General features: G+C 42.3%; 1 protein-coding gene across 1 annotated transcript; it reads right to left on the bottom strand.

Annotated features, from left to right (window-relative positions):
• Positions 1–16,552: 16,552 nt before the first annotated feature.
• Positions 16,553–17,781, bottom strand: LOC136471473 (uncharacterized). The gene has a single exon (XM_066469202.1). It carries the CDS (start codon positions 17,706–17,708, stop codon positions 17,106–17,108), a length of 603 nt encoding a protein of 200 aa, XP_066325299.1. The 5' UTR covers positions 17,709–17,781; the 3' UTR covers positions 16,553–17,105.
• Positions 17,782–22,571: the final 4,790 nt, after the last annotated feature.

Genomic DNA, 22,571 nt, shown 5'->3' with positions numbered 1-22,571 from the left:
ATTCTAAATTAAAAATTCCTTTCCGATCCCCCAGGGGGGAAGTCGTCCGATGGCATTATTATCAATACAACAAAAGTCATCCAAGTTTGTCAAGTTACAAGCATGTTGACCCGTACAGTTGTATAGCTTTTCAATAAAGAAATAGTTTTTATTAATTCAAAAGATGCAGTAATTATGAACCGTCTGGCCTCTGCAAAAGCACACATAACCTAAGCGCGTGTTTAGTTTCAGAAAGTTGGAATTTGGGGCTACTGTAGCACTTTCGTTTTTATTTGGCAATTAGTGTTCAATCATGGACTAATTAGGCTCAAAACGTTCGTCTCGCAATTTCCCACCAAACTGTGCAATTAGTTTTTTTCGTCTACATTTAATGCTCCATGCACGGGCTGCAAACATTCGATGTGATAGGTACTGTAGCACTTTTTTAAAATTTAGGGTGGAACTAAACAAGGCATAAAAACAAAAAGGAGCATCTGGTAGCCTAATGACTATCAATTTTGAGACTATAGATTGTCATCCATGTGTCCGGAAAAAAACAACGTAACCATTTGCGCCCATTATTGTAATGCTGCTGCAACTAACCGTGTGAAGTGTACTTTTGAAGGATAAGACATTTTACGAAGCCAATGAATATCCGAATGTACCACCTGCATAGGAGGAAAATATTGTTTTATTAAAAAAACAAGCCATTTCTGCATAGCTAAATCGACCAACAGCTACATGTGGCCCCTAACTAAATGATTTAAATCCCTCCCAAAACCCTGAGCAAACACTACTACAGCATAGCAATTCACTGCCGGCCTCATCACTGTCGGAATTAAGAGAACTGACAGTGTTGATCCTTCACTGCCGGTTCTTAGCTCTGAAAACCAGAAATTGATTTGGGATATGACCGAACCGACAGTGATGACAAATATCACTGCCGGTTTGTGTCTCTAACCGGTAGTGTCTTGACGGCCACATATCACTGCAGGTTCAAGCCAAGAGCCGACAGTGATTGGGCTCTATCACTATCGGTTCTAGCCAAGAACCGACGGTGATAAGCCTACAACACAAAAAATGCTACAGCCGTCCTCTACTTCCTCCTCTCTTCTATTCCGAGAACAGAGGTGCGCGTTTGGACCCTTCCCTCCATTGTTGCGGCTGCTCTTCACCATGAAGCTAGCGCTTGGATTTTGAAGAATGACTTGATCTTTTTGCTTTTAAGGTTAGTAACAAATATCCACTCCTTTGATTTTGTTGCTTAATTAGCTTCATTTTGATGGCTACATTGCTTGATTCTCATTCTACTTCTTTCTCCATTCTAGAGAGCAATTTTCCAATTGGATATTTGTGCAAGGCTCAAATTGTGGTGAATCCATCATCCAAAAGGTTGGTGTCTATGAACACATTTAAATTCGTAGCTAATTATTCCATGGTGGTTAAGATCATCATTGTTAGTATGTGATGCTATAATTAGTTCTTATCAGTAGAGTAGATTCTTTTATAATTTGTTGAGAAAATTAATCTATGTGTCACATAACAACGTATTGTTTGGAGCTACATTGTTGTTCATGATCATGTCTCCAATTTTAGATTTTTTTAAAAAAATTAGTGTCTCCATTTTTATGTGGCATGGAGTAGAATAATTGTTCTTCATTATTGTGCAATAATTGTTTTTTACTATGATTTTCAAGTTACAGGGCTAGGCTATTAATTTCAATTTTCCAATAATTAGTGTACAATAATGTTTTCCAAAAATGGTACTTTTGAGCTATAATTGTTGTTCATGAAGTTCGATTTCTTATTAATTCTTTGTAATTACTGTCTCAATATTTTTTGTGTAGAGATGGATCGAGAGTGGATGCATCTGTCCCAAATGAAAAAGCGGTACATGCATGGCGTTAGCCAATTTATCACCGATGCCAAAGCCCATGCTGAGAATGGGAACCTTGTCTTCTGCCCATGCAAAGATTGCAAGAATCAAAGGAACTTTCGTCAAATTGAGTCTATACGATCGCACTTTATTAACAGGGGGTTCATACCAAACTATATGATATAGACTATGCATGGCGACGTTGGTGTGAATGTTCCGTAGGAAAACGATAATGATGTAGACATGCTTGATGTAGCCATCCACGATGCTGATGAGGAACCCGGTGTCAACACGGAACCTATAGCCATAGTTAATAATGTGTTTAGGAACACGCTACCTGATGACACCGAGGATAACAATGGCATTTCTCAGCTGCTACATAGTGTAGAGATCGGATGTCTTAGTGAAAGACAGCTGAGAAAGCTAGAGAAAATAAGACAAGATGGCAAAACACCATTGTATAAGAATTATCCAATGAGCAAACTGGAAGCCAATATCATGTTGTTAGAGTTTAAATCGACAAATGGATTGAGCGATAAAGGCTTCGATCAGTTGTTAGGTATAATAAGGAAAATGCTCCTAGAAAAAAAATGAGTTGCTAGGAAAGACATACTTGGCTAAGCAAATGATCTGCCCCACTCGAGGTTGAAAAAAATCCACGCATGTTTCAATGATTGCATATTGTACCATGGAGAAAAATACAAAGACTTAGACAAGTGCCCCAAGTGTGAAGCTCCACAGTACAAGGAAGGGCCACCAGATGAGGGTACCAAGACCAGAGGAGGTCTCAAAAAGGTCGTTTGGTATTTTCCTATAGCTCCCCGGGTGCATAGGTTGTTTGCATGTGCAAAGTCAGCCAAGCTATTGCGCTGGCATGGTAAAGAGCGTAAGAAAGATACAATGATGAGGCACCCCGCCGATGGGCATGACTAGAGGACTGTCAATACTATATTCTATAAGGACATCGGTAGAGAGGTAAGGCACCTTTGTTTTGCTTTGAGCACAGATGGGATGAATCCTTTCGACCAGATTAGAAGCAATCATAGCACTTGACCAGTTACACTTTGTATATACAACCTTTCATCTTGGGTCTATATGAAGCGGTCGTACATCTAGATGCCACTACTGAACCAAGGGCCAAGACAACCTGGAAATGACATCGATGTGTTTCTAGAATCAGTGATCGATGAACTAGTGGAGATGTTTGAAAAGGGTGTGCCGGATGTTTGGGACGAGTACAAAAAGGAACATGTCATGATTAAGGAAGTACTTATCGCTACAATCACCGACCTGCCAGGTCGAGGTTCGTTATCCGGAGAGAAGACAAAAGGCTATACTAGTTGTGTCGAGTGCTTGGATAACATCGATGCGGTAAATCTACCAAATAACTCAAAGATAGTTTATATGGGACACCGTAGGTTCCTACCTAAGGATCACCCTTACCTTAGGAACAGAAAAGATTTCAACGGTACTATTAAGAAACGCTTAGCTCCAAAATATCTAGACGGGCCTGTGATACTTTGAGAACTCAACAAACTAGAGGTTGTCTTTGGGAAGGGGGACAATGCAGTAGCAGCACCTGATGGAAGCGTTTGGAAGAAAAAATAGTTTTCTAGAAATGACCTTACTGGCCATTTTTGAGTGTACGCCACTATCTTGATCCCATGCACATCACTAAAAATGTGTGCGCTAACACGCTTAACACCCTGATGGACACCGGGGGGCCATTGAAGGATTCACTAGCCACACGCCTGGACATGCAACACTTGGGAATCAAGAAGGAGCTGCATCCCATGGAGCTAGAGAATGGCCAGTTCGAACTTTCGGTTGCATCATGGACATTGAAGAAGGAAGAAAAGCTTGCGCTTATTTCTTTCTTCAATGAACTCAAAGTCCCGACAGGCAACTGTGCGAACCCGAAGAGGCTAGTGAACATGAGAGAACTTAAGTTCAACTATGGCCCTATGAAGGCCCATGACTGTCATGTCATTATGACTCAGCTGCTCTGTGTTGCCCTACGTGGTATCCTCCCCCTAAAGGCCCATGCTCCAATCATAAAGTTGTGCTCGTTCTTCAACGCGATCTCAAAAAAGGTCATTGACATAGCCAAAACTCTCGTTAGGCTTGAGATGCATTTTTTGCTGACTTACTTTGATATCTCATTACATCTGCTCATTCATCTTGTTGACCAAATTAGAGCCCTTGGCCCAATGTACCTGCATCAGATGTTCCCTTTCAAAAGGTTGATGAAAGTTTTTAGGAGGTATGTTAGGAATATATTTAGGCCAGAAGGGGGCATGGTTGAAGGATAGTCAATGGAGGAGGCCATTGAGTTCTGCACATATTATCTAGACATCAATAGGGTTGAAGTTCTAGAATCTCGTCATGAGGGAAGACTAGGTGTCAAAGGAACGATCGGGGAGAAATCTATCACAGTAGACGACTCTGTTTCTTTCAGACATACATAGTTCGTTGTTCTCTAGCAAGTAGAGGATGTGATCCCATACATTGATGAGCATAGGTAATAACTACAAACTTTGTATCCAAGCAGGTCGTAGGCTTGGCTTGATAAAAAACATAAGAAGAATTTGTCAGCTGGTTGCGATGCCGCTTTATTGGAACAATGTTGGGTAATCAGCTGGATATCTTAGCCAAGGGACCTTCAAGTACATTGCTTAAGTACCAAGGGTATGCGATCAATGAATTCACATTTTACATAAAAAAGCAAGATGGAAAGAGCACATACCAAAATTGTGGTGTTCGTTTTGATGCTCATGATAAAAATGGCAACGTGCAGGCGACATACTATGGTTTCATAGAGGAGATATGGGAGCTAGCCTACGGTCCATTGAAGGCAGCTCTTTTTTGCTGCTAGTGGGTCTAGCTCGAGGAAATAAACACTGACAGCGAAGGATTCACTATCGTTGATCTCACTAAGACCACATACAGAGATGACACCTTCGTCTTTGCAAGAGATGTTATGCAAGTTTTCTATGCAAGGGACAATAATACAAAAGGAAGGACAAAAGTAGTCCTGGAAGAAAAAAGGAAGATTGTCAGTGTCGATGGAGTAACGGACGAAGAAGACTACAGGGGCTATCAGGAAATGTCTCCATTCGGGGCGAACGTACCCCTATCTATCCTTCAAGAGGGTGACGAACCTGCTTACGTATGGCTTGATCACAATGAGGCCCTCATTATTGATGCACCTAAAGATAGTTAGATTATTGTTAACTATATAATCATTATTCAGATGTTGTTCACCAACTATGTAATCTAATTTATATTTTGTGCGCTTCTCTAAAATTAAACAATTGACTATGTAATCAAATATTGAGATAATGTTCAGGAACACTATTATTTGATAATTATAGACCATTAATTAATTATCACAGAATTAAATAATCGAGGCACAAATATTTATATTATTTTACAATAAATTATATGTATTTACATGCACTAAACGGATAAAAGAAAAAACACAACCTAAACTAACGTAACCCTAATGCTAGCGTAGCGGTTAAGGCCCTATAATCTAGACCTCAAATTAATTAACTCCCATTCAAAGGATAAAAGGAAAAAGAAAACCTACCTTGGCGTACTCCCGCAGCGGTAAAAGCTAGCTACTGTGAAGCCCACGCCCTTAGTTCGAATCCTAGGTGTGGCAAAGTTTTTTTTCATATTTTTACATAATTAAATGAATCTCAACTTGAACTATAAAAATGATAATAAAACATTTCCTAATGTAAATCCTCCTTTAACGCAGCGGTTAAGCCACTAATCCCTCTTTCTCGCTCCCTCGGTTCGAAACCCAGACGGGACAATTTTTTATTTTTTATCCAGAGCCCGCGATAGTGGCTTTGATTTTAAAAAAATAAAAGCTAAGCGCCTACGGCAGTGGCAGCTACTTTGCCAGGTCTATCACTGTTGGTTTTTGCATAAAAACTGAAAGTGATACATGGAATCACTGCCGGTTCTAAAAACTAGCACTAATGACCACTATCACTACCGGTTTTTAATCAAAACCGACAGTGATAAGAATATTCCCTCCATGGGCTAGCAGTGCTCGCGCTGATCACCACAGTAGGAGCACTGCTCCCACCTACCACGATAGCTAGCCTATAAAATGGTGCCCTGCTAGGGAGCCTCTCCACGGCTAGTACTTGTGTTTATTTTGCAACTATGTTTGTTTGCTGTTTATTTCTCTAGTTCATTCTCTGCTTGCTAGTTTCCACATACATGGCCTCTCTATGGGAGAAAGCCCTCCACATACAGATATCGTTATGTGTCATAGTCAACCAAAATGGTGCACACAAGAGGTACTAGAAGAATGCTACTGAAGATAGAGCAACGCCAAAGATTGGAGATGCCACAAGGTTCACAGAGCCATCCGCTGCGGTGTGCTCTGGACTGTATGTCCAGAGAGACCTGGTGTGCTCTAGGCAATTTCCTATCCTAGAACGGCATTGGTTCATCGGTGCGGTGCCAAGCTGAATCTGGTGTGCTTTGGACTGTACCGAGAAAAAGACCATGTACAGCAGAGGCATGGATTAATCGATGCCACCTTGTCATCTCCAACCGGTATAGCTCATAGACCACCTCAGCGCTGCTATTTGACCCTAGTTGGTGCTAGAAGAATGCTACTGAGGTGGTTAAATTATAATGTGTTGATACACATTGATTGTAACATTGACCTGTACGCAAAAAAAATGTCTTTGTTATCGTATATGTAATTTTAGTGTAAGGTCTTTGTTATCGTATATGTAATTTATTTCTAATATTTTTGTTATTTTTTGATGTATTTCTGTACTCTATTTAAATAAATATATCATTGTTGTTAAAACTTTCCCATGGTCCTTTACATATATGCACCTTCACTATCGGTTCTATTTAAAAACCGGCAGTATGTTCACTTTCATTGTCGGTTGTAACTGAAACCGACAGTGATGTCCATGCCCCCTATATAAAAAACCATCGGCCACATACATCAATCCCACCCACACCCACGAACTCTCATATTTATTGGGTAACTAGAAATCTACATTCCGGTGTTGCATTGGTCTCAAAATTATTCTTAGGCTTGCACATGCCACGGGTGAAGGAAACATCAAGTTTGGGATTTTCTGGAGATGGTTTGCTACTTTCTGAGGTTTAATTGAATTTACGTGCGACGACACCGATTAATTATAGGTTGCACTGAGTCTATCCACGAAAAGATCCAGAATGGTGCCAAACTTTTGCACAGGGTCTCATGTGCCCTAGGGATCAGAATTTTGTTTAGGTCAATGAAAAAATCTAGTGGGTCGAAGATGTAATTCACCCTCTTTTGTCTCATTTAGCACAGAGAAAAATATAATAATAAAAAAATAAACTAAAAAACATAAGATCTTATGTGGGGCCTTAATTTGGGTATACATGCTTGCCAAAAAAAATTCAAGCCATTTCGACATAGGTGGAGTATACATGCTTCACAGAGGTACATCAGCCCTTTCATAGAACTATGACTATACACATAGGTTATCAATGTTTCTATGGTTCATATGCATTCTGGTGTCGTATTGGTCTTAAACTTTTTCTTAGCTTACACATGCCACGAGTGAAGGAAACACCAAGTTTGAGATTTTCTGGAGATGGTTTGCTACTTTCTGAGGTTTAATTGAATTTCCACGTGACATCACCGATTAATTATAGGTTGAACTGAGTCTACCAACGAAAAGATCCGGAATGGTGCCAAATTTTTACACAGGATCTCATGTGCCCTAGGGATCAGAATTTTGTGGAGGTCGATGAAAAAATCTATTGGGTCCAAGATGAAATTCACCCTCTTTTGTCTCATTCAGCACAGAGAAAAATATAATAATAAAAAAATGAACAGAAAAACCTAAGATCTTATCTGGGGCCTTAATTTGGGTACACATGCTTGCCAAAAAAATTTCAAGTCATTTTGACATAGGCGGAGTATACATGCTTCACAGAAGTATACGAGCCCTTTCATTGAACCATGACTATACACATAGGTTATCAAAGTTTCTGTGGTTCATATGCATTTTGGTGTCGTATTGGTCTCAAACTTTTTCTTAGGCTTGCACAAGCCACGGGTAAAGGAAACACCAAGTTTTGGATTTTCTAGAGATGGTTCGCTGCTTTCTGAGGTTTAATTGAATTTCCGCGCGACGTCACCGATTAATTATAGGTTGAACGGAGTCTACCCACAAAAAGATCTAGAATGGTACCAAACTTTTATATAGGCTCTTATGTGCCCTAGGGATAAGAATTTTATGGAGTTCGATTGAAAAATCTATTACGTCTAAGATGAAATTCACCCTCTTTGTCTCATTCAGCACATAGAAAAATATAATAAATAAAAAATTGATCAGAAAAACCTAAGATCATGTATGGGGTCTTACTTTGGGTTGTACATGCTTGCCAAAAAAATTTAAGCCATTTTGATATAGGAATACATATGCTTCTATTTATTCAGTATATAAAAGGAATATATATATATATATATATATATATATATATTTAAACATCACTGTCGGTTTCAAAAACCAGCAGTTATGAGATGAAACCGACAGTGATGCTGGTTATCACTATCGATTCATTTTGAAAACCGACAGTAATTTATAAAAAATTTAAAAAAATTGTGCCAGCCCTCGGGTTCGAGCTTGTGTCTCGGGGACTAGAGTTCTGAGTCTTAACCGTTTGCGCTAGTATAGGAGGTGTGTCAAGGCGTATTTTATTTTTTCTTTTTGACCTTTTAGAGTGCTTAATAATTTATAAATTAAACCAAAAAATGGGCCGCCTAGGACTCGAACACGGGTCTCTGAGGCTATATTGCACGGTCTTAACCGTTACGCTAGTTGGAGGATTTTGAAAGAAAGGGAAAAGATATCGTACTTAACCCGTAGCCATTGCACCCCCATTACTATCGGGTTAAGGAATGGCCCGGCAGTGATGTTGCCTCATCACTGCCGGTTTAGACCTTGCAACCGACAGTGATGAGCCATTAGGATAAAAACAAGGCGCGGGGGTGAAAATTTCCGAAGTCATTTTGACCCTGCGCCAACCCCTCCGCCTACAGCGCCGGAGCACCACCCTGCACTGACAGGCACCACTGCCCCCCGTGCACCCATCCACCCCCCCTCGTGCTCCTCTTCTTTGACGCCGTACTGCCCATTCGTGCCCTCGATGTGTCCCCAGTTAGTCCTACACCAACGCCCGTGACGTCGTCCACCGACCACGTCGGAGCTCCGCACCGTCCGTGCCCTCGTTCCTCATTCCATGACACTAGCCGTGACCCCCTCCTCCACGCCCACAATCCCACCCGCCGAGGCCTTCACGAGCACATGGACAACTGCTTCCCCACCCTACTCCTACTATCTTTAGCCCACAGTTGAGGGGTCGCAGCAATTGCGGATTGACCCTGCTCGACGAAAAAGATGCAAATGTGCCTCATCCGGTGGACGGCATCACTGAACCCGTCAATGTCAAGTTGTACATCTGTCAGGAATGGACAAAGGACAAGGTGATGCTCGGCTAGGCCTAGCCTACGGGAGACGGAACCATTAATGGCCGCCCAATTCCATAGGGGTACGCTCGCGTCACCATTGATAGAATACTTAATAAGAAGTATAACCAAGATACACATTGAGTACCCCGCAGCGAAAGATAGACTAAAACTTGGTCATAACAAAGGCTCTCAAGTGGCCTGGCACAAAGTGCTTCATTAAGCTTGACCACCAATTGTCCTCTGATGATGAGGACGACTATGAGTCGTCACCCACCCATGATGATCACTCACCATCTCCCAATAGAGATCACTCCCCTCCTCATCCTTTGCCATCACCCTCGAGAAGATAGAGGTCTCCTTCTATTCCTCCTCGTTCGACTCCACCTTCATCAGCCCTGGGAAAATAGAATTCTCATTGTCATCCTCCTCCTCCTCCACCTCAGCCCGAAACAAGATCAAAGGCATCCTCGTAGTCACAGAAAAGGTCCTTGGATTTGGTCGCTAATTCTCCCAAAGTGGACCAACAAAAAACAAAAGGTCATTTAGTGGCAGCGTTACAAATTTTGATGAAAGAAAAATTTACAGCACACATCTCGAAGGAAGATTGTGTTAGTTTCTTCAATCTCTGTGCCTCACTGCCTTAGTGTTTGTTGAAGTTCGAATTCAAAAGGCAAACACAGAATCAGTACACTACAATAAGAGCCGAAGAAATACACAATGAAGATTTAAGGAAGATACAGAAAGTACGTCGAAGACACCCCGAATTAACCATGGAAGAGGAAGCCGAACATCTATTATGACGTACAAGGGATGGAAACACCGGCAATGAAGTATGAAAGGGGCAATCTTTTGGTTCTCGATGACGAGTATAAAATTTGACAACATATATGCCGCCATTTGCATGAATATTATATGGCTCAAGCAACAGATACGGAGGACTTTGGTTTTGAGGTTATTATCCGTTCGCCACATGTTTTTATTATCCTGAAGAAGAGAAGTCGATATCGAGTGGGAGTGCTTGTTCCAGCTATACCAGAAATGCTCTCTTGATTCATAAATGTTGACGTTGTAGACTATGTAAGTACCCTACACGCACGATATTACAATCAACTACTCTCTTGAGACACAAATTATTAACTTTTGTGCACTTTCCATGATTTTATGTAGGTGTATAGCAAATTTTACATACTAAAAAGCAAATGGGGTAACATAGGCTTCTTGGACCCCTTTGCGAGTCAATGAGAAGACAATGTTTAGACCTCCATGGATGTGACGTGGAAGACCTGAAAGAGAGATTGATTGTTGTTTTTATGAATTCAAGATGAAGAACAAAACCTACATACTTCTAGCCTACAAACTGCGAGTATGTGTTCTCGGCTTTTAATTTTATGCTTCTTTTTTTTGTTAAGATTATTCGATAATTAGGATTCTATGATTGCAGCAACCATTTTGTCTTCATTTGTGTCAATCTTGCTAAACTTCTGATCGAGGTTGTGGGAACTTGAAAGAAAAAACTATTTCAGCATCTGGATTGCACTGGTGGCAGTGCTGAATTAGTAAGCCGATTCTAATAAACATATTATTTTTCTAATCAACACATACCGTTTTAATGTTGCTCCTTTTAATGTTGCACAGTATTCGAAGAAAACATATTGGTCCATTCAAGGTTGTCGAAATAGAGGGGAAGTACCTAAAACAGCTGGCGGGAAACAATGAATGCGGGTTTTATGTAATGTGGGCAATGCTTCGCTACATCGGCGGGAAATCAAAAGAAGCAGATAAGTCGGTGGTATAATCCCATTTTATTTATGTCTATAATAATTCAACAAAATGATTTTCTGATTTCTCTTTAGATATCTCTTTTTTGAACGACAGCGCAAGAAATATAACCACGAAAGGTTGTTAGACATAGAGATTATTGCACTGCAATCAAAAGCTAGCAAAATTCATCTAGCCTAGGTATTGGAAAAAGATGGTATATTTTTCATTGCACAATCCGTGAAGTTCAAGGACCAGTATGGCCTAGAGCGGCTCGCTAGATTATTGTAAGAAGTCCGAGAAGCATGCTTCATCTTATCGAATAATTTCTTTTTTTATTTTGAAGGATCGAGATCTTGATAAAAATATTAAATTGTAACCATAACATTTGTAATGTTTAATATTGATGGACCTGTGGTCTACATAGCGTATATAAAGTGAAACTCGATTTGACGAAAAAAATAAATTAAAATAATTATAAAACAATAAAATACGAACGGGCCATCACTGCCGGTTAGCAACAAACCGACAGTGATGGACAAGATGGCACTGCCAGCTTGAGCCACGAACCGGGCAGCGTTGCTTAGACATCACTGTCGGGTCTTGTCCCAAACCGGTAGTGATGGTTACGACAAACACTGCCGGTTAAAGACACAAACCAACAGTGATATTCGATGTTACACTGCCGGGTGGTCTCATGAATCGGCAGTGTTAGTGGAAATGAACTCTGCCGGGTTGTGTAAAGGACCAGCAGTGAAGTTACATAACACTGCCGGTTTGTAGGAATCGATAGTGATAGCTAACCCTCATTATTGTCGGTTTTGGTTGTGTTGGTTCAAATCCGACAGTGATGGAGTGTTTTGAACCGACAGTATTGTCCTAATCTAAGGTAGTGCAACTCCTAAACATATAATAGATGCTAGGAGGTTGAGGAAGAAAGCAACATGTATACAGCCCCAAACTACACGAATAAAAGGACACACACAAAGACAACGTGCTTAATTGTCTCATTTTATGGAAAATGCAACAGTTTTCACTGTCGTGGCAATTGCGTTTAGCCAAGTTATCTTCTGTTAGGATAACCCCTCTACGAAGATACCAAAGGAAATCTTTATCTTGAGTGAGACCTTTAAATTTCAAATAAGTTTATTAAGTTGAGAATGTTTCGATGAATCAGAGCTGAATATTTGTTTCAAAAAAAAAGAATTAGAGCTGAATAATGCGATTTCACTAAGAATTGAACCTTGGATCCAAATTCTAACAAAAGGCATCATGGCCTGTGTAAGCCTAACATGCATTAGTAAGGCAAGAAAGGTCATTCCAAGCTACTAATTTGGATCCAATTAAATCATGTCTTCACGAAATGTTTAGAGGTGATGTCTAAAGACTTTAGCTACAGTAGTATGCTTGTGCCTATCAATGTTGTATAAACAAGGATACCCCTCTCTCAACGGGTAAGTTTCCCAATCACTTGGCCCTATTTGGATCCCATGGTCTAAAGTTCCACTTACCTCTTGAGGCTCCAAATATGAGATCTAAAGTTTAGCCAACCTCACAAAAACTTTAAACCACACAAGTAAACTAGAGCGTTCTAACGTTTTAGTCGTTAATATTACCGAACTAAAACTTTAGACTATAGGATTCAAAGTGGACCTTATCCTCCCAGAATCTCATTTCCGTCTTTCATTGTGAACATCATCGTGCACGAGTCGGAGAGGAGCCATCCAATCCTCCAAAGAACACACGTGCTAGAGTTGGACACTTGGCCGGACAGGAAGGAGAGGTCCGAAGAGCTCCAGTCTAAGAGTGCGAGTGACAGCACTACTACAGAAAAAGGAAACACCGTCAGTTCCTAAAGGCCTATTACTACCGGATTGCAACCGGCACAGGGAAAGCAGCAGTGATGTCCCTGGATTACCACTGCCGGTACTTCACCCGTCAGTGATAGGCTTTTAAAAAAACCAAAAAAAAAGAATACAACAAGCAAGCATGCTCGCTGGAGCATGCTCGTTACTGCCGCCGCCATGCTCGCTAGCTACCGCCGCCGCTCCATCATAGACAAAGGAGGAGGGGTTTCAACATATCACAAATCAACTTAACTATAAATCGATTCGTACATCACTAAGGAGAAGGGTTCAGCACATTACAAATTGGAAGGATGGGGAAGGATTCATACATCACAAATTCAGTACATCACAGACAAAGGAGAAGGATTCCGGTACATACAAAGAAGAACATTGCAGATGTCATGGGATTGGGAAGGAATACACCTTGTCATGGCTCCGTCGCCCGGGCGCACCTCTTCCTCCTCGCCGCCGCTGGATCTGGATCCACCTCCAGTGGGCACCAGCACTCCAGATCCGGGCGAGGGTCCCAGGCGTAGTGGAAAGCGCACCTCGGCGGCGGCCTCGATCCGTCACCTGTGCCGTCGAGGTAGTTCGCGCTCCTCCAGGTGGAACAGGCGTGGGGGTCAACGGCAAGGTAGTCGTGCCCCACTTCGACGAACAGGCGCGGGTCGACGGCGAGGTTGTCGCACCCCTACTGGCGGAACAGGCGCGGGTCGACGGCAACGGAGCTGGCGAAGCCCTCGGACGAGGAGGATAGATGGCGCGAGGAGGGGGATGGGGCACGTGGCGAGGGAGGTAACAAGAGGGGAGGGCGAGACGGCGCGATTGGAGGTCTAGGCGGGGGAGGAGCGAGCGGCGGAGGAAATCAGGGAGGAGAAGAAGTCCGGGAGAGAGAGAGAGAGAGAGAACAGATAGAGGTGTGGACTGGATGGATGTGAGTTTGGAGTTAACCCGGATACATAAAAATTTCGGGTCTGACTGTGGATCAGTGTCGGCTAGCACTATAGCCAGACAGTGATAAACATCAGTGCCGGATTGTACTAGCAACCGACAGTGATAATATCTATCACTGTCGGTTGGTATAAAAATTCCGGCAGTGATAGACTTTTTCCTTATTAACCATGACGTATCTATCAGTGTCGGTTTTAAAATTCCGGCAGTGATTGCTTATTCTGTAGTAGTGCAGGGATGGCCGTGTGAGGGAAAGATGTAAATGTGAAAGGGGAATCATTCTTTTATAAAGGAAGAACTTTATTAATTCAATCATTACGTCGATTTGATACAATAATCATGAACCCATTTTCGCCCTCTGTATAAAAGCACACAGCCTAGACAAAGCAAAGAGAAGCCTGTCACTCTAATGACTATCGATTCTAAGACTAAATCACCACCCATGTGTCTGAAAGAAAAAAAAAAACATGACCGCTTACCTAATTGTTGAGATGCCACTACAAGCAAAGCCTCGTGAAGTAACCTTTCGGAGGATAACACGTGCGAGGCCAATGGATAACTGAATGTACCACCTGTAAAAGGACCAAAGCGATCGGAGTCATGGGTGGTAAAACCCTAGGCGGATAGGGGTATACTGTATATCCTGCAGAGTGGATCCCAAGCATGGGCCGGCGGCCTGCATAAGATTGCACGAGCGATTCTAGCATATAGGCAAATGCAGTCTTGAACTCCCTTTTGCACGGCCCAATCCTGCATATGGCGCCTAGTACAATAAAACAGACACTTGGATCATCCATAGAGCCTGGATAAGACCATGTACAGGCTACCAAACACAAGGTTACCTGCGTAAACATTATCTGCATTCCTTATCTCTTTACATTACTCTTTTTTTTAATAGGTGGTATAAGGTGAATAATAGAGAACATGTCACTGTCCGTATGGCATAAATCATACAAGTGCGGCGATGACTGTTAGGATGAGAGACTGAATGAAAGAGGGGGGTGGATGAGAGAAAATGACTCAGAATTCCTTTCCACTACCTGTGTGTGTGCAGACAGGACTCCTCATCATCAAGAGATGGCGCTATCAGTAGCACACAAGTCACACAAGCTAAGCTCGCTGATTGTACAAGCAATGCAAAAGCCCGGCAAAGGGACCACTGCTGATGACTGATGAGTAGCGAGAAACCAACCCATCATCAGTGAAAAATGTACTACGTAGTTTTTCGTGTGGACTTCGTTTCAACCACGCAGGAAAATTGAAACAGATGGGAGTACTTGCGTGCACATTGAAACCCCTCTAAAGTTTAGTGTGGAATCACACAATTAGTGCCGAACAATAATCTTTTCCTCTGTAAAGATGGAGGATTCGGTGTGGGCTTAGATACGATGCTAAAGAACTTGTGCTGATATGTACCAAGCTTTGATGCTCTGCTGGAGGGTTGACTATATAATATATAAAATCCACACAAAAATGTAGTGTTCTGTTCCTACGGGATTCAATTATCTGAAAAAAAAAACAGTAGGACTCGAGAAAACTCCACACCACCAACTGCCACTTCATGTTTCGTGGTTGTAATTGAAGAGGGGAGTACAAAGGCGTTGCCAGAGAAAATCAACCATGTGGGTGTGTGGGTTCAGCCTGCCAGTTGAGACATAAGTACAGGAGGGGACCGATAGAGAAACAGAAACCAGTAAAAATTGGCTGAAATTTCGATCAAAATTATCAATTCTTCATGAAATTCTAGCAAAAAATTGAAATACCTAACCGAAGTGGAACGAAAATTATCGGTATATATATTTTGCGGAGGTCATTGGTAGGAACAAAAATCCCTGATTTTTGACGAAAACTGACTAAAATTCTGAAGCCTATTGTTGTGACCACCATCCCTTTGGCGTTATGTGCCTGCCTTCTTTTTTTTTCTCGAATACCAGGAGAACAGCGTATCATTGTAGTAATAGCAAAGAAAGGAGTCATACGTAGACTCAAACACACACACCTACTTTCTAACTGAAACTAATCACCTTCGGAACCTTTTTGGCCATGGTTTTTCTGGCTTCAGCTTCCTCTGACATGAACATTGTAGTATCACTGTTTACAATCGTAGTAGAAGCTATTTCTCTCTCGCCAGCCCAAAATACGTTAGGCCTTGTTTAGTTGGCGATTTTTTTTTTGGAAAACGGTATTGTAGCACTTTCGTTGTTATTTGACAATTAGTGTCCAATCATAGTCTAATTAGGCTAAAAGATTCGTCTCGTGAATTTCGTCTAAACTGTGTAATTAGTTTTATTTTTTATTTATATTTAATGCTTCATGCATGCGTCTAAAGATTCGATGTGACGGGAAATCTTGAAAAATTTTGTAAAATTTTGGGAACTAAACAGGCGCTAGAAAAGATGGTGTGGTGCAGCCAGGATTTGATGGCTTCACCGGCTTCTGAGCTACATTACAGTTACACTAGTGAAGCCGAAGCCGACGTAAGCCTCTCTGAAGAAGCCCTCAACAGGCAAGGGAGGTGCTTCAATGAGAGTAGAGGATCGGAGGACGAGACACTTACTACCACCTGTTGAAAAACACAAGCAAAACATGCTTCGTTTGATGAGGAGTGCAAGTAACAGAAGAAGAGAATGAAGTGACTTGCCACCTGTAGGAGTATGTAGGAGTTGTAATTTACAAAAATCTTATTCTATATATATACATACAACACCTAAATTTACATAGACCAGATACTAGTAGTAAGCACTAGACTGGAAAGATGATATCGTACAAAGGAGTAGGACACCACAGCTGAAGCATTCTCTTGGGATTTGTCATCCCAATCCAACAACCATGTCACCACCACCCACGGAACCACCCATCCCTCTACCCTCCGTCCCCCCACAAATCACCAAGAGAAGCTCAACTGCTCATGCTACATGCCACCAAATCGATCTCCTAAAAACAAAACGAAGAATCCTAACTCCATCCAAGAACAAAAAGATCAAGGGAGCGAGCGAGAAGAAACAAGAGGAGGAGAGTCTATGGGTGATGACTGATGACAGCATACACCAAGAAACGCTCAACTCATACGTAGTAGTAGTAGTACCACTCTGATGGACCGGTGGCGGTAGGCATGGCGCGCGGCGAGATCGGGCGGCCGGTGGTGGGCCGGCCGACGGTGGAGCTAGCGAGCATGATGCGATCACCACCGGTACACCATGCCGGAGCACTTGCCCTTGATCCAGTTGACGCTGCGGCGCACCGACTCCCGGACCTTGCCCTCCACGTCGTACGTCTTGTAGACGACGAGCCGCTTCCTCCGCTGCAGCTCGGCGTCGTCCACCTTCCTGGGCGCCGGGACGGCGGCGGCGGCGGCGGTGTCGTCCAGTGCGGCGAAGGACGGGGTGTACCCTCTGAGGTTGACGGAGCGGCGGTTGGCGGAGGTCCAGTTGGTGACGCTGCCGGAGCGCTTGAGCTGCCCGCCGCCGGCGCCGGCGCCGCCGTCGACCTGCAGGGTGGGCCCGTAGGAGGCCGCGTAGGAGGCGCTGTAGGAGCGCAGGTTGATACCCGGGGTGGGGCGACCTGTGCCGGCGACGCCGCTCTTGGTGCTCCCGGTCCGCTGCACGGGCGGCGGCGCCGGGCGCGCCCACGAGCTCACGCTCCTGGCGCGCTGCACCCTGGTCGACGACGACCGCGGCGGCTGCGGCCGCGCGTACGAGGCGCTGTAGCTCCGCAGGTCCACCCCCGCCCCGCCCCCGTACATGCTTCCCCTCTCCGCGCAAGACACCGACCTCTCCATTGGCATCCCTCTCTCTTCTCACTGCGTGCTGCCTTGCTCTCAGTCTGTCTCTCCCAGCAAGCAAGCAAGCAGCGCGAGGAGGGGAGGGCCAGGAGGCCGCCTCTTTATGGTGAGCAGCCAGCGGGGTGGTGTGGCCGTGCTCGGATCCGCTGCGCCGCTGGTACTGTGAGTGTGCGGGGCGTTGGGCAACCCGTGCGGCTGGCATTCTGAGCCGTCGGATCCAGGAGCTGGATGGGTGGCATCGACGGTTTGGATCCGTCGTCGAAGCTGTCGGATAGGAGAATTGACAGCTGGGATGGGTGGGGAAGATGTTGCTCAATTTTCGTCGTCGCATTTACTGAGACATTAAGGCTGTCGATTCGAATTTAAGGTGCTTGATGTGTGTGTATTGTGGACTGTGGTTCAACAGCAGTGGGCAGCGGACAGGGTTGATTGTGTTTCAAGGGTGCCGTCCGTGGAGCGGTTGGGCCTACACGTATCTGGATACCCGATGGGTTTTTACCCGATACTATGCGGGGTATGGGATGAATGTATCACTTAGAGAGATAGCAATGCTAGCGCCTACATGTCCGGACGCGTGTCTGGACTCCTGCACATCATGTTCTGTACGCTATTTTTTCGGGCCCTGCACGAGCACCTCGCCCTGTCCTAGCGTCCGCATGTCCAGATGGCTCCCCTCGCACATCCAGCCCATCCTGTCTGTCTCGATTCGAGGCCGCTCGCCCCGCCCTCATCGTGCCCCGTCTGTAGGACACTAGTGCGCCACGCACCCCGTCCGTCGGCCCCTAGCTCATCACGCCCCGTTTCCGACGTCCGTGCCATGCCACAATCACTCCCCGCAACCCTAACTCTCCGAACAACATAAAACACGTGCAACATAAAACACCTGAATGCAACGTATTGTATGAAACAGATGAAACATCTGGAACATAAACTTGTAACATATGTGTGAAATATATACAACATCTAGATAAAACACTTACAACTTACAACATAAAAGCATTTACTGCAACATAAGACTAAAACAGTTGAAATATTTAGAACATATTGTTGCAAAATATGTGTGAAAACATATACAACATCCAGATCAGAACTTGCAACATACGTCTGGAACAGATGAAACATTTTGAACAAATCTCTGAAACACTTGCAACATACGCAACATCCCTAATCTACTTTTGCAACATCTATATGAAACAATTACAACATACCTCTGAAAGTATTTGAAACACTTGAAACATACGCTTGCAACATGCGCTTTTATCGCAACATCTCCTTTGAGAGAGATGGGGAGACGCAGAGAGAAAGTATGCTTGGGCCGGTAGCGCGCGGGCTTGAAAAAGCTGCGTCCAGACGGACGGACGCCTGCCCCTAAGCACTTCCATCTGACTAAGGATATGTGGATGAGAGTGCACATGATCGAAGCTTATATAGTCAAATTATATACAACTTTAGTGCATACAATTGAAAATTTTCAAATTTGTTTTTAAATGTTTATAAGACGATATTTTTATAACAATTGGCTGCATATTATAAAATAAATTAAAGATCAAAACTCTATTTTATGACCTTTTTCTCTAATCAAATACATTCATCATCCCTCGACGGAGGTAGTATATCCTTCCGCATCTAACAAATTACATATTTATTTCTTATTTGGCATGACTCCAAAATAACTCCGCCTTCTTGCTACATTCAAGAAGAAAGATAAAATCGATTCTTTGCTACAGTTCACTTAGAAAGCCGGAGCCAAATCTCCATGAAATGTGGTCTTAGTTCACTTATGTGGCGACTTGTTATGAGCTTGAGCTGGCTCGTTTAGCTGGCATAAAAAACATAATGTATGTATTTATCTAAAACTTGAGATAGGAATAATAATGGTACAAAAGAACCCATCCATAAGCCTTAGTCTATCTCCAACGAGGATAAACCAAATACAAGATCTATTCTATGTTTGGTAGTGCTACAGGCAAATGATTCAATATCTATTTTTTATCTTCTCCAATAATAAGATCCAAAAGAGACCTCTTTCTGCAAATGGGTCTCCAGGAGATACGATACTCAGATTTAGGTTATGCCTCTCCTGACACCCAAAATGGGTCGTCTGTATAAGTATTCTATTGGAGGTTGATACAGTACTTCGGAGACCAATTTTGGGTTTAGGTGTCCTTATAGATCACCTATTGGAGACAGTCTTATATCAAACAAATAGTAAGATGTGCTGATATATATACAAGTATAACAATATACTATAATACTACACCATGCATTCATGGTCCATACCCCATACCATGTATAAACACAAAGTTATAGAGTCATGTTAATCCCAAGTTTACAGGGTTTAGTTGTAGCTATCAATCAATTGTAGAGTGCAAGGCATAAAGTCATAAAAATTAATATAAGCTTAAGACAAACAACTTTGGCTCGTGAGCGAGCTTGTTATTAAGTACACAAGCTAAAATATTGATTAGTCGAGCGAGCTATCGAACCATGAGTTTTTTATTTAGCCCTACTTATGTCATGTTATTTTTTTTCAAAACTTATGTCATGTTGATATTTGTATCAATAGTTGGAAATGCCTAGAGAACGTAGTAATTAGTTCAACACGAAGGGGGGAATATGTAAACCTAAAAAGAGTTGTAGGTTTTAGTCGGTATGTAAAACTAATTAGTTCTAGTTGCAACGGCCAACGGGTATTTTTGCAATTTTACCTTATCTATATACATAATCTTATTCCTATCTTTTCAGTTCAGTTCTACGATCGTCATCCATGAGAACGATGTTTTTTTCGCTTTTAGGGTCTTGGGTAGGAGGGGATGTGCCGGTTAGGAGGTTTGCTTTGTTTTTCCCTGCCTTGGTAGTCTTTTAGCCTACTACTTCACTACTTGGGGGATGAGTCTGTCTGTTGGTGACTTTATTAGTCGTCAAAAAGTCTAAAGATTGTATATCATCATTCTTAATGAAAATCTGGTGCACGTCAGCAGCACGTGTTCTTTCAGATTCAGTGATGACAAGATGAAAACTAAAGGTGAGAAGTTTGACCAAAAAAATTTAAAGGCGAAGAATATTTTGACACGTGTACTTTCATTATTTCTGTATGCAAAGTTCAAGGTAAAAATCTCTCTCCACTGTAGTTTGCCGAGTGAAAATAGTCTCAGAGAAGAAAAGGTTGTCTTGTGACGACGTTGTGTCGTTTTAAGCTAAAGTTTGACAACAAATTTCAAGGAAGGAAAAAAGTACGACAAATTTTGCTCAGAACTGTGAGAGTGGTCGTGTATCAACACTTCCTGCTCCTCTTCCTGTATATAAACATCGTGATAAGATTTGCTTTTTGAAGGCCAGAGAATGGATGGAGCAGGTCACTACCGGAGACCGGCTCTTTGCCGAGTGCCAAGTGGTTTGCCGAGTGTTTTTTTTTGACACTCGGCAAAGAAGCTCTTTGCCGAGTGTTTTTTTTGACACTCGGCAAACAAGCTTCTTTGCCGAGTGTTTTTTTTTACACTCGACAAAGAAACTCTTTGCCGAGTGTTTTTTTTACACTCGGCAAAGAAAATTTCAAAGCATATTTTGAAACAGTAAATTAATTCAAATGAAAAAGTTTTCAACTACAAAGTTGTATAACTCATCAATATGTACCATGTTTGTTTTGGTCTTTTCTTCATATGACAAAGTGAAAGTAAATTTGTTTACAAATCTAACATATCTCTCTTGTAGTTTATGAAACTACAAGAGAGATATATAAGATTTGTGAACAATGTTAGAACGACAATGTCGGATGAACAGATGACTAAACAACCAAAATAAACTTTGTATATCTCGAAAAGTTATGAAACTTTGTAATTGGCAACTTTTTTATTTGAAATCATCTTGTCATGCAAAACTGTGTTTGAATTTCAAAAATTTAAAATTTGAACTTTTCAAACGACCTCGGATGGAAAAACAACCAAAATAAACTCTGTAGATCTCGAAAAGTTATGAAACATTGTAGTTGGCAACTTTTTGATTTGAAATCATCTTGTCATGCAAAACTACGTTTGAATTTCAAAATTTTGTAAACGACCTCGGATGGAAAAACTTCCTAAACTAAAAGTGTAGATCTCGAAAAGTTATGAAACTTTATAGTTTACAACTTTTTTATTTGAATTCGTTTAGGGCCTCAAACAAGCAATTTACACTCGGTTTAGTATAATATGTTGAGAACTAAAACGGAATCTAGACATAAGTGACAGTGTGGTGCAGTGGTAGAGGAGGCTCGCGCGCAGGGGAGGTCGCGGGTTCGAATCCCGTCGGCCGCGTTGCTGCGAATTTTACACGAAAAATGCTGGTGGGGCCTCCACCGATTAATTTTTTTTTCATTTTTCTATTTTTTTCGGGTTTTTTTTCGGCACTCGGCAAAGGCTTTGCCGAGTGTCTTTTGCCGAGTGCAGCACTTGACAAAGCCTTTGTCAAGTGTAAATTGAGCTTTACCGAGTGCCCCTGGCACTCGGCAAAGCCACTGAGTCCGGTAGTGGGTGTAGCAAAAGCGACGGTAAAAGTATCTCTTCTTGTGTAAGTTGTATGTGGCGATATATTTTTTAGATGTCTTGTAATGTCGTTTTGAGCTACAGATGATCCAGTTTTCTGCATGAATAGTCTCTTTTGATTTAGATGTAGCATGTTTTTCTTATTAACAAGTCCTGTGTGTTCATGATGATTGCCGAAAGAAAGGATTACGCGTCATTAGCAAGCACATTGCAGAACTGTCTCGTCACACGATAACTCACATCCAAAGATTTCGGCATTAACAAAAAGGAAAATCGAATAGTTTATTTTTTTTAAAAAAAAAGAATCAATCCAGTTTATATATATTACAACTAAGCCAAAAAAAAA

Source organism: Miscanthus floridulus, chromosome 8, assembly GCF_019320115.1.
Source record: "Miscanthus floridulus cultivar M001 chromosome 8, ASM1932011v1, whole genome shotgun sequence".
In the NCBI taxonomy this organism is placed as follows: domain Eukaryota; kingdom Viridiplantae; phylum Streptophyta; class Magnoliopsida; order Poales; family Poaceae; genus Miscanthus; species Miscanthus floridulus.
Note: the sequence above shows the minus strand (reverse complement) of the source record. Positions and strands in the feature narration are given on the sequence as shown.

Bases quoted from the DNA above. Each gene is read 5' to 3' on its own strand.
- LOC136471473 (XM_066469202.1), bottom strand. From the start codon at position 17,708: ATGCCAATGGAGAGGTCGGTGTCTTGCGCGGAGAGGGGAAGCATGTAC.